This window comes from Bactrocera neohumeralis, chromosome 4, assembly GCF_024586455.1.
Source record: "Bactrocera neohumeralis isolate Rockhampton chromosome 4, APGP_CSIRO_Bneo_wtdbg2-racon-allhic-juicebox.fasta_v2, whole genome shotgun sequence".
NCBI lineage: Eukaryota > Metazoa > Arthropoda > Insecta > Diptera > Tephritidae > Bactrocera > Bactrocera neohumeralis.
Window position 1 is genome coordinate 65,595,812 of NC_065921.1, and position 14,142 is coordinate 65,609,953.

The following is a 14,142-nucleotide window of genomic DNA, read 5'->3' on the forward strand; positions in this document are numbered from 1 at the left end:
CATAAAAATTAAATAATATGTTATTAGATCAAAAGCTTAGCTAAATTAAGTAATGCTTGACAAAAAAGTTAAAAAGCAGACACATAAAGTTAATGTAACTAAAATCACTATTTCTAAATCATAAAAAATTCACAATTTTTTTCAATTCAAAAATTAGTCAAAAAATAACACAATTTTTTTGTGATATATATTTAATTTTTTTTCTTTAACTAGGAAAAAAATTGTTCTTTTCAATGAATATTTATTAATATTTATTAATGTTTTTCAAGTTTTTTATTTTCTTTTTTTTCGTATTAAATTAAAGCTGTTTTTTCGTTTTTGTATAATCTTTTCAAGTCACCGCGCCACCGGCGTGCTTTATGAACGTTCGTATCAAAGAACAGCAGCTAGATAAAATAATAGATATAAGCGCAAAGAATGCCTTTTTCATTTACCATTTCAAACATTAACCGTCGATGACCTTCAATTGCTGGCACTTTATTGCCAGCAAAGCGCTTAAATGCTTAATGGAAAATATTCTTAATATGGCAGCTATAAGCTGGCGAGATACTTAGATTTTAACACCACCGCATTTAAGGTGTGACTAAATTAATCAATAAATGTTTTTGTTGTGTACTTTTGTACCGCTCCACTTTATCGTGATTTCACTTTTTAATAGTCGATTTTATTGGCTGACAAAGTGATACGGTGGCAAATGACTTGAAATAATTGCTGACTTCCATATTTGGTGAGCAGGCAATTAATGCTGTGACGGATGATGGGTGAAAAGGTGAATTTGAGATAATATAAGAAATAAAAGCGCAAAAAAAAATTTGTTCTTCACACGAAATTTAACAAAAAAAAAGGTAAAAATTTGAAGTTATAAAATATATAAGCAAATAGTTAAAATAACACATCACTGTTTAATATATTTTTATAAAAATGTTTTTCTTTCTGAAAGTCAAATTAAAAATTAAAAATTTTACAAAAAACAATTTTATTTGTAGTTTTATTTTTTTAATTGAATAATTTTAATTGATGTCATAAATACATATTATAATTAAAAAAAATAGTTTTTTATTTCAAAACAAATTTTTAATTTGTTTACAATTTCACCTTTATATAAATGTATAGAATATTTATTTTTTTCTTTTTTTTCCATTTTTTTTTACCATTAGTTTCAAGGTATAAAAATACTTTCCCCATCTCAATTTCAGAATTTTTAATTTAGTAGAATCCTTTCCTTTTACTAGAATTTCCATTAAAATATGAATATTAAAATGTTTCTATTGAAATTTAATTTTTTTTATTTCACAAAAATTTTCAAATCTAATTTTTTTTTTAATATTCAAATTTAATTAGGAATAAGTTTTTAGGTATACACATTTTTTTTACTCACAAAACTAAAAAAAAATCATAGAAATTAAAATGAAAAATAAATTTTATAGATTTTTTTTAAATTTTTACACCTTTAAATTAAATTAAATTTAAAAATTATGAACATTTCTAAAAATCTTCTTCTTCTGAAAAAATAAAAACAAAAATACTTTAATATAAAAATAAAATCGAGAACGGGAACTTTAATAAAAATATGAAAATTTTCAATTGAAATTTGTTATTTCATAAAAATTTTGAATTTTTTATTTCATAAAAGTATTAAACTTTAATTAGGATAAGCTTCTTGGTATAAAAAAATTAAATATAAATTTTATTTAATCTTTTAAGAAATTTTTTTACACTTTTATATTAAATTAAAAACTAATAGTGATGAACACTTCAATTTTACTGACAGAATATAAACAAAAATGTTCTAATATAAAAATATAAAAATTTATTTTAATATTTAATTAGAAACCAAAATATTTTATTTAAACAATTTTATAGGAAATCATATAAAATAATAAAAGAAACTTTTTAATAATAAAAATTTTTAAAAATAATCCTTCAATACTTTTTTACGAATATTTTTTTATTAAAACTTTTGTTCGATAATTTTTGTATATCATCAGTTTATGAAATCAAATTATTAAAATCCTTTTTTTTAATTTCAAACTAAAATTGTATGTACCAAATTTTATATAAGCTTACAAATAGACCCACATATAATTTATTCAGAAATAAACAGCAACAAAATGTTCAAAACTGCTTATTAATGCTCAATCAGTGTTGCACTTGGACGTTGATACTTCAAACGAGTGAAAACCAGCAGTCAACCGCGGCCACATTGCAAGTGTCACATCAATAACCCCCAAAAACAACAGCAACCACCGAACAAAAGCGCTTATAAGCGAGCAAGTTCTTGAAATATACTGTTGTTGTGTTTTTGTTTTATTTCAATTTTGCTTAACCATGGCTGAGCGCTGCTGACCAGTTGACCGCTAGCATTAGAATAACAAAAAACTGCAGCGACAGCAGCGCGGCTCTATGCCAAGCTACGCAGAGCTGTGCTATGTACTAAGCTCAGGTGAAACTGTATGCTTCAATATACATATGTATATGTGTGTATGCATGTGTGCATGTCTTCACTGGCGCTCTGCACTTGTCGCATTGGTTGCTACAATTTTATTTTTTTACATTTAACTGTTGTTGTTGCTGACTTCTTACAAATTCTTTTCAAGATTAGGTTATGTTTACTTTGCTTTAAATGCACAAGATTTTTACAATTATCTCGGCATTGTGCTATTATGCTTGTCAATGATTTTTTGTCTCTTTTTTGTGGTTATTGCCAGCGGCCAACGATCAAGGTTGCCACCGTCAGCAATTTGAGGGTGCAATGAAACAAGAAAATAACAATAGTGCGGCCGCCTCAAGAATGTGCCGTTAAATGCTGTCATGTTTTTTTGTTTTTAGTTTTTATTATTTTTATTTTTTTTTTTGGTTTTTAAGAAATTTAATTTATTGTGTACGAGTTTTCTAGACTAGTTGTTGTCTCGGCGCGTTATCGTGCCAATTTAACACGTTTCGCGGTCAGCCCGTGCAGCGTCGACAGCTTCCAAAACAAACACAATTAATTCTGCGCTTGAAATATTGCAAGAACAACAAGCGCATGGGCAGGCAACATGCTGACATGATCTTAAGCGTTTGATAAGCGCACTGATCTCCAAAGTCGCGGGCTAATCGTTGCATGGCCGAAGAAGGTTAGCGCGATATGCATAACCGGGGCTATTAATTATCTGTTGAGTTGTTGTGTGTTTAATTAAAGAATTTAAACATTTTGTTTTTTTAGATACAGAGATAATATTAATTTGCTTGTAAAATAAAATTTTAATTAATGTATCCACATAAAATTATAATTCTAACAAATAATTAAATTAAAATAAAAATATTTAAAATTAAATTCTAAGTAAAGCTTTAAATAAATAAATTTTTTATTTCACAGTTTCATTAATCTTTCAAAATTTCAAAATATTTGTTCATTTTAATTTCTTTAATTCAATAGTTTTAATTAAATTAAAGTACGTTTTGTAAAGTTTTTTAGTTTAAACAAAATCATTTACTACTATGAGCAAAAAATAGTAAGACTTTGTTCACAATTTACATATTCTTAATTTATTCTGCAAAATCTATGTCGTCCTTCCCAAAGTAATCCCTCTTGGCCCCAATACACTCGTGTCAACGGTTCTCCCAATCCTCAAAACAGTTGTCAAAGTCAATATCCGATTAGCCTTCAATGCACGCACCGATTCACTTTTCAAATGTCTTCAAATGGCTCAAAACGATTTTCCCGGAGCAGTCGTTTGAGTTTGCTGAAAAACCAGAAGTCACACGGAGCTAAATCTGGTGATACGGTGATTGCGGCACGATATTGGTTGAAAATTTGGTGAAAAATTCACTAAGAATCAATGCAGGATGCGACGGTGCATTATCGTAGTGAAAAAACTAGGCACTTGTCGGCCAATAATTGTGGCTTCTTTTTACGAATAGCTACACCCAAATACTTTCAAAATGGTTTTCACTAATCTTTCCGATAATCCAAAGATGCCAGTAGATCTCTAACTGTAAATCGTTCTATTATCAACCAATCAAAAACTCTTCCTCCTTTATTTTATTGGCCCTCTTTAAATAATTTGTACCAATCAAAAACGTTCGTGACAAACAATTGGAACCGAAGGCCTTCTCCATTATTCTGAACATTTCAGCACCAGAAATTAGATTCTGCACAAAAATTTAACTTCCTTGTTGAATAATTTCCCTCATCGTAAAAATCATCAAATACACTTTATGTACTTCACAAAAATAAGCATTTACTAAACACTAATGTTTTCATGTGACATTTGGCAGAGATGTCACCAAGAGTCATACCAAAGAAATATTTCCACAGATGAGGTTTCGCGCAAAATTGAAATTAAAAAGTCTTACTTTTTTGCCCACCATAGAATACCCAAAAAGTTTTTAATAACAGAAACCCTAAAAAACCTAAAAAATATTTAATTTTTTTTTAATTTTATTTCATCCATAATGTTGTTAATTAATAAAGAAAAATATTTTTGAAGATTCAAAAAACGAAAAAACAAAATTCCTTACCTTTGTTACATTTTTTTCAGTGTAAGTTGTAAAAATAGAATAATGTGCTATTTATTTTTGTTTTGTAATATAAAACAAATACAACAAATTTTAAAATTTTGTTTTTTTTATTAAAGTGTCAACATTATAGAAGAATTAAATACAAAATCAAAATATACACATAAAAAATTAAACCATACTTTTAATGTAAGTTACAAAAGAATATAAAATATGTTTATTTTGATTTTAAAATATTTCAAATATTGAAAAAAAAAAGCCGACTCTTCTGTTTTAACTTGATTTTTTTATATAATTAATTTTATTTCTTGCAATTAGATAACTGACAAATACACAGTTTAAAATTTCTGTTACAGTTAAAAAAGTAATTAGAAATATATATAATAAATAAATTATTTTTAAAATGTATTTGTTTTTTTTTGTTTTTGTATCTAAAAATGTTTGGAATTTAGTGTTATTGTTCATTTTTGAAATGTTATTAATGCTACCACTTTGCTTACCGCAGCCATACAAAGCACTTATACATTATTTTTTCTTTCATTGCCTGTGATTATTGATTTATGCTCCTCGAATTGGCATTGAATTGTAGCATAAGACATAGCATAGCATAACACTTGTTGGGCGGGTATTTCAGCACTTTGTGTCTTTGAGAGAGCAATTTACATATATACACATATGAATGTCGACGAGGGGTGTGTACAACAAATTGCATTAGTGTTAATTCAGTGCACATAGTTTTATTGGTGTGATTATTTTTATGTGATACAGCGCCTTTTTGATCAATGTTGACTAAATTTGTTTTAGAAAAGGTTACCAAGCTGCTTTATCGCTGCAAGAATTTTTTGATTTATACAAGAATTTCATTGCTAAGCATGACAAATGATTTTGCGGTAATTTAAAAATATTACTACATTAAAGATTTGTGGTTTGAATTGGTGTGAGCGGCATAAATATACATTTTAAGGATATTAAAAAATAATAATCTTTATTAGGAAGTCAAGTCAAGCTTTCTTACAAAAGAAAAGTTACTTTAAAAATATAAAAAAAATATTTATTTACAATATAAAATCGTTAAAAATAATAATAATAAAAAAATTAACACAAAACATTGTAAGAACATTTTTTATTAACTACGCAGCAATTAAACATGAGTTCATAATTTTTTTCATAACAAAAAAAAACTGAAAGATACATATTTAAAAAATAAAAAATATATATTTTTTTTTAAATAAATTTTTCATGTTTTAAAAAAGATTTGTTTAATAATATATAATATATATGCATATGCAAATGTATATGGTATATAATTAAATTTATAATATCATTATTATTATTTTTTTTTAATTATTGCTTTTAAAAATTTTGAATTAAATGATTTGTACAGTTACTTTTTTTCTTATCACACAATTTAATAATTTTATTTACGATATGTTTAATATAAATATTTGTATTTTATCATAAATACTGATTGAAACATTTCCATTTGAATTTAAAACGATTTTCATAAATTTCTTTATATTACAGGATGCTCAATCTAGCGATCAAATTGGCGAAGTCTATCAAGACGAAGCCAATATGGCGGCCATTTTAATGCGGCGCCATTTGGAAACTGGTGATTTAGTAATGGTAAGTGCAGAAAACTATTTCATTATATAATATAATATTTAATAGTTAGGGTTCATCAAAAAAAATTTTGAAACTTTATTTTCAATTAATATTTTTAACAAAAAAAGTCTACAAAATACTTTTTTTGATTTAAAAATTTTACGAAAAAATATAGTTTAAAGTTTTTAATGTAAAAAAAATTTCAAAATAACCAAAATATAATTTAAAAATTGTATAAAATGTTAAAAAAAAAATAGTTTTTTATTTTAGCAAAAAGAAACATTTTTTGCCTTTCAAAAGTTATATTTTAAACCAGTTCAAAAAATTTAATATTTCAAAACATTTCTTCAAAAAACCTTTTTTTAAATTAAAAATTTTGACGATAAAATATAATTTAATGCTCATAATGTACAAAAAATGTTTGAAATTAAAAGCAAATTAAAAAAAATTTTACCTTTTAAAATAATTAGTTTTTTTTATTATTATTGCAAAAAAAATTATATTCCAAACCAATTCAGAAAAATATAATATTCCAAAATTATCATTTTTTCTTGATTTCTTGAAAAATTTTTTTGTATGTGTAGCAGAAATTCTCTTAAGTTCTTTTCTTTAAGTAATAATTTTACATACTGAACACAAAGCTTATTTGTCAAGAAAAAAGTACAAGGAATCAAAAATACAAAAAAATTGGCAAAAATTAAATTAAAACAAAAATTAAAATATCGAAAAAATGTGTTTGCGCGCATATGTTGAGAAATTTCAACACTGCATTAAAAATACACACAAAGTTGTTGCAACTGCAACCCTTTGCAAAAACAACAAAAGCACACACAAAGATTAAACAGTCAGCTTTAAGCTTTTAAAAACACATTAAAACACAAAATGTCGTTTAAACAAAGCACAAGTTTGCATATGTTTGGCACTTAAGTTGTTGCTGAAAGTCAAACAAAAGACTTAAGCAACGAACCTGTGCTAATTTCAGCAATGTATTACTGCTTGGTAAATTGATTTGTTTACTGTACCAATTCAGCTGCAAACTAATTTGGCACGAAAAAGAAAAACAATAAACACCTAAGTATGTACATATATGAATTTATATATATACATATATGTATATATTAGTGCGGGTCGATTTTTTTTTATAAAATCGTGAATGTTGGTATTGTTCTACGGATCATTCTGACCAACATTTCTTAAGAAAGTTAGATCTAAACTCGATTTCGAGCCAACAATTTTTAGAATATTAGACCCATAGTCTCCTAGGCAAGGTTATTCAGATTGATCCGTACAACATCTCCTGCATACGCGATTTTCCCGTTTTCTTAGCTCCCTGCAAGACGACTCGCTCTAATGTATACATACATATATATGTATATATAATGTATATACTCCTTCTTACATATAAATCTCCATTGTTCTGTATTGTACAACATTTTTGGAGTCTGGCTTTAGTTCACTCGTAGGTAGCGTACATTTAGTACACTTGTCGTGGCACTCGGCAACTTTGTTGCGACTGCTATTTGCTCGAGCTAATAAGCTGTTAATTGTTTATGTATGTATACATAGGTGTGTGTATATTTGATGAATACAATGGAGGCATTTGAGGCAATAAAGAAAAAAGAATTTGGAAATAAAAAATTAACGAAAAAATTTTATTTTTAGAGCAAATGTTTAAAGAAAAATTTATAAATTTAATTCGTTAAAAAAATATATTAAATATTTTAAATCACAACTTTATTTTTTTTTGATTTTTTCTGTTAATTTTTTTCTTTTATTTCAGTGAATTTTTAATTATTTGTTAGTTTTTTTGATTTTTTTTTAATTTTTTTGATTTTTTTTTAATTTTTGCAATCATTTAGACATTTGAACTCTGAGTAGTTAAAAAACTAATAGGAAGGTATATAAAAGCGATATATATTAAAATAAAAACATTAATTAGACGAAAATACATCACAAAAAATATTTATATAAATGTAAACAAAAAACAAATGTTAAAAATATATATTACTATGTAACTTATGTTTTTCGTAAACTCTTATTGGCGTATAATGAGAATATTGAAGACTTTTATTCCATTTAAAAGGCAATATAATTTTAAAAAATGTATACAATGATAAAAAATAATACTAAAATATTTTTTATTTATTTTTGAAAACTTAACTTCAAAAATTATTTTTAAAAGTTAATGAAATGAATTTTTTAGTAAGAGTAAAATAAAACTAATCGTTTTATGTAATCAACTAAATTATAAACTAAGTTAAAAATAATAAAAAAAACTACTCTTTATTAGCAAACGACCATAGCTTTTTAAACATACCCAAATTAAATATTTCCAAAAATCATAAATTTTATTTTAATTAGTGAAAATATTTCCATATATCTTCAATTCAAACTTCTTACTACATATTTCTCTTTCTGCTGATCATTAAAGCCACAAGCCAAACAGATTGTGCGCTCGCCCACCTGCAAACACAAATATTTCTATTTTAGCTAGACATATAGACTTACACCTTTAGATATAAATGTACGTACGTGTATGTGTTTTTGAGCACACAACTCATTCATGTGGGATGTGTCCGGCAGCTGTTGTTTGCTTTTGACTCGGCAGCTTAATCGCTTTTAATGACGCCGATGCCGGTTGCTTAGCAGCCATAGTTATCTAGCAACTTGCGTTTGCGGCTTTACAACAAAAACATTGTCGACAAAAATCTGTACAAATTAAAACATTTTTGTGCACATAATTATTTTAGTTATACGTTGGCATTTGTAAGCGTTTTTCTACTTGTCGCTCTAATTATTTAGACGATTTTGCAGAAAAGGTCATTGCTATAATTAGGTAAGCTGAATAAAACGGTTGAATACGGTGAATAAGACCACTTGAAAATTGATAGTAATGAAGAAAAATCCATTTTGAGTAAAAATTAATTTTTCTAATATCATGAATTGAAAAAACTCTTATATAGAGATTTTCTTCAGCTCTTTACATTACACAAGAACATCTCACACTATTAAAACATAAACACAAATTAAAAATATGTTTTTTAAAAATTTTCTTACAAAAAATATTTTAAAAAAAATAAAAATATTTTTTTTACAATTTTAAAATTTTTTTAATTACAAAATTATAAAAAAAAATTAAAATTATTTGTTCTGAATATGCAAAAATTATAAATATTATTTTTTTTAATTTTTAAAATTATGTACTTTTAATTTAAAAAAAAATTATATTTTTAATTTTTGGTTTAAATTTTTTTAATTTTGAAAAATTAAAAAAAAAAAATAATAATTTAGTATTGTGAATTTGCAAATAAAATCTATTTCAGTTTCAGGATGTGTTATATTCTACTGGGTTTTAAAGCACTTTTCATAGTCTTAACCGCAAAAGATTAAAACTCTACAAAATATAAGCAAAATTTGCGAACAAACTCCACTCTGCCGACATTGTCATTACCATGACCCCGGAGGCGGTCAAGACAAATATGTGCATTTAACCAACACTCTGCAAAAACACAGCATAAAGCGCAAATGTTGTGGGTTACTGACCATCAAACAAAAGTGGAAAAATATGTAACAAAAAGACTTTACAAATTACCTCGCAAAAAAGTGGTACACAATAGAGGGGAGGGGAAGGGTGTGAAAAAAACCATTGCAAATGCATATGTTGGGCGGTTAGAGCAAGTTCGCCGGCACCTTGACCAATTTGCTGTGCACTTATTTTCCAAGTGAGTTTCACCAACCTTTGGTTACTCTACAACAACAAACAACGATCATTGTTATTAATTTTCTTAATATTTTTTCTTAGGTCTTTAAGCAAATATTTTGTTATTAAAAGAAATATATTTTGCAAAGGCTTCGGGTTCACACAGCATTTGCTGTGTTTCATGTGCGAACAGGTTGCTTTGAATTTATTATATTTGAGGGAAAAAACTGCGTTACGAAAATTACTCACTTCCAGCGTGTGTTGCGCGAACTGGTTGCTATAATTTTGCTATAATTTCAGCTAATTATAAACGGGCTTAAAGCGCGTTTTTGCTTGATTTTTTTCGGTTTCCATCGTTATGCGCTTTGCTTTTAAATATTTGCTATTAAACCATATGCAATTAGCATTTTTTCGCAGTCGACAAAATGTCGCAGTGTCCATTGCGAACTGGGCTGTGGCTGCCACATATTTGTAACGTGCGAAAATTGTGGTCATTTCGCTGACGCGTTCAACGAATTGAATACTGTCGCATGACTGATTGTCACACTGCACGTCATTGCATGCAACACTCACACACATGCACACATTGCTGCCGCCCTAACACTTCACCTTGCCCGAATTCGCTTCACTTCACTTCGCCACGCTTCAGCTCAGCCCACAGCGCACCGCACCGCACCTCAGCTACTCACTATGCGACTCATTGTGTTCAAGGTAACGTTGCTACATTACTGTGACTTATCGTACAAACATATATCCGCCTGCTTTTCTTGCTCTTCATTTTGTCAGCTTTTTGATATATGTTTAATTTGTATATGCTTCATATTTATCTTTACAATCTTTCTGCTTCAGTTTTTTTTTTAATTTTTTATTTATTTTTTAATCCACGCGATCTCCGCCAGTCATCGACCATTGTGTGTCACACATACATATACATATATATTAGTGCATTGCATTGTTTTGCTCACCACCCATAGTTGGACTAGCGCAACACTTATTATCGCACCACCAAGTTTGTTGCTTAAATCTTTTGTTTTGCCAGTTTGCTTATCGTTTATGTTGGCAACATATTAGTGTTAATGAGTGCTCTACGCAAAACAGTGATTTGCACAAATTTGGATTTGAAAAAATATAATTTCTGAAATTCAAAAAGTATTTATAAAAAGTAAAGAATACACATTTTTCTGTATACGTACCTAGTTTCATATAAATACAAAAATATGACATACATATGTGAAAATGTAACATATGTTGTGAATTTGCAATCCATATACCTGTGATTTATAACAAAATATTTTTTTACATAAATATCGGATATTTTCAAACCGAATAAAATTTTTCTTTATTCAAAATACTGATTGTTTTTCAACTTATTTAATAAAAATAAATAAAATGTATAATGATAAAATAAAAAATATATCTTTAAATTTTAAACAAAAAACAATGTTCTCAATTTTTTTTATTTATTATTTTTAGCTTTTCTTATCTTTAAAGTTTTTATTTTTTCAATTAAATTTTTATTTTTTGTAAAAACACAAATTTTATCAAAATAAGTCAAGCTGAATTTTTCGATATAATTAAATATAAGATTAAGATATAAATATAAGATATAAGATATAAGATAAAAAAATATAAGATAAACATTAAGATATAAGATATAAGATATAAGATATAAGATTAAGATATAAGATATTTTTTAAATTAAGATATAAGATATAAGATAAAGATTAAGATAAAAGATATAAGATATAAGATATAAGATATAAGATATAAGATATAAGATATAAGATATAAGATATAAATAAGATATAAATATAAGATATAAGATATAAGATATAAGATATAAGATTTCATATAAGATATAAAGATATAAGATATAAGATATAAGATATAAGATATAAGATATAAGATATAAGATATAAGATATAAGATATAAGATATAAGATATAAGATATAAGATATAAGATATAAGACATAAGATATAAGATATAAGATATAAGATATAAGATATAAGATATAAGATATAAGATATAAGATATAAGATATAAGATATAAGATATAAGATATAAGATATAAGATATAAGATATAAGATATAAGATATAAGATATAAGATATAAGATATAAGATATAAGATATAAGATATAAGATATAAGATATAAGATATAAGATATAAGATATAAGATATAAGATATAAGATATAAGATATAAGATATAAGATATAAGATATAAGATATGATATATAAAACACAAAATACAAGATTAATGAAAAAAGATAAAAAATTAAAGATAAAATATATAAAATAAAAGATAACAGAAAACTTGCAATTTTCAATTTTCTTGAAATTAAATGCATTTTTCGCTGGGTTATAAACCTTTTTTGCATTAGAAGTGGCCCTTCTTCATTTCAATAAATTCAAATTTCATTCATTTTTCCCCTCGACAATCGCATTTCCGCTTCATTAACTTTAACCCTTCACCAGCCACCTGCTACTCACTCATATTACTCACCTTGGCTGCTCGATTGTTCATTCTTACTTGCTTATCAGCTTCTAACATTCTTCGCCATTTGCATAAAGAAATCCAAGTTAGACATTCTAATCGTGTAATTAAACGCTTTGCTTTAGTTTATAAGTTCTGTTTTGTTCCGTATACCGTAATAGCGCTACGCACGTGCCGCACCATGTGAATTTATGTGACCTAAGCACCGATCAAAACGTGTTGCAGACCAACGCAACGGAACGGGTATAATAAAATTAAAGCAAAAATGGAAATGACTCAAATAAATCCATTAATGCAAAGTATTGAAAGCTTTATTTTCCATAAATTGCTGTGATAAGTTTATTTTGTAAAAGCACATAAATACATTTAGCAAATGAAATAGGAAATGAAGCCAGAAGGTGTGGCTGTGTGGCGCTTTATTGAGTGTGTGATATTTAATATGTACTCGTGAACAAAGGAAAATTTAAAATGGCAAATTAAAACACAGATTTGCATTGTAAATAATTAGAAACAAGAAAAAGTGTTGACTTCGGCTGTACCGAAGCTCTAATACCGTTCCCGTGTGCATTTCTTACTGTTCAAAAAGATATATGGCAAAATTTGTTCTGATTTTGGTCGATCATTTTTAATTTATATATTATAATGATCCGATCGGAACAACTTCTTAGGAAATTATTGCACTACCTTTATTAGTATTTTGGGGCAAATTTGGTGAAGATGTCTTCGCAAAAAAAAGTTTTCTATACAAAAACTTGGTTTTGATCGATTAGTTTATATGGCAGCTAAACACTATAATTGTCAGATCTGTCTTCTGTTTGAAGACTATAGCGCTGCTTTGCTACTCTTGCCAAATAAAGAAGTATTCCATTCAGAGACTTAAGCTTGCTCAAACAGTTTATATGGCAACAATGTTCGTTAGTGGTCCGATATCGATATTTTTGACAAATGAGCAGCTTTTTGGGGAGAAAAGAACATGTGCACAATTTCAAATCGATATCTCAGAAACTGACAGACTAGTTGGCATATATATGTCCGTCTGCACAGTAATTGTTTCTTTATACCTTTAAAAAAAATCTGAAAAAATTTTATAACCCTGTTGAAAATATTTGTAAGTAATTAATTTTTATTGGTGCCATAGCATAATAAATTTTTTATATCAATTTCTACATTGCTTTAACATTCACTGACAGAAAAAATGTTACTCATACGCCCCAGGCAACACAGAAGTTCTGAACAAAAATTCGAAATCACCAATATTTAATAGTTTTATAAAATTGAACTAAAACTAACTTGTAACTTTTATCGTTTTTCTTTACTACTTATTTGCTAACACAAACCACATTCACTACAACGCGCACTTCAAGGGCTCACGCATACTTGTGCCGCAGCGCGTAACATGTGGCAATCACTAGTCAATGCGTGCAGGCGACCTTTACGCTACACTGACTTCAACATAGCCCATGTAATGGGAAATTAGTAGCTGCCATAGATGGCCTTACCGGTTATGAGATAATTAGGAATTGTTAGCTTGAAATTTGAAGTTGAAGAAGGGTTTAAAATTTATGAATTTGAAAGAAAAAACAGAAAAAAACTTTATTATTTAAAAAAAAATTTATTTTGACCAAAAATATTCATTAGAAAAATTATTTGACAAAAAAATTTAATTTCACAAAAAATAAAAAAAAAAAAACTTATTTCAGTTTTTTAATTAAAATTTCATCGATTTGTTATAAAAAAATATTAATATAGTTATTTATATTTTTTTTTTTATATGTACTAAAGAGATTAAAAAAAAATTAAGTCCATTTTTGACGAAAATAACAGAAAAAGAAAATATTTT

General features: G+C 26.7%; 1 protein-coding gene across 7 annotated transcripts in view; it reads left to right on the plus strand.

Annotated features, from left to right (window-relative positions):
* The window catches only part of LOC126757634 (A disintegrin and metalloproteinase with thrombospondin motifs 5), a 160,593-nt gene that overhangs the window by 76,469 nt on the left and 69,982 nt on the right, over positions 1-14,142 (plus strand). For all 7 annotated transcript variants that reach the window (XM_050471694.1, XM_050471696.1, XM_050471697.1 and 4 more), the window contains exon 5: positions 6,025-6,126. In XM_050471694.1, the coding sequence (XP_050327651.1) occupies positions 6,025-6,126 (102 nt within the window). The remainder of the gene's footprint in view (positions 1-6,024; positions 6,127-14,142) is intronic.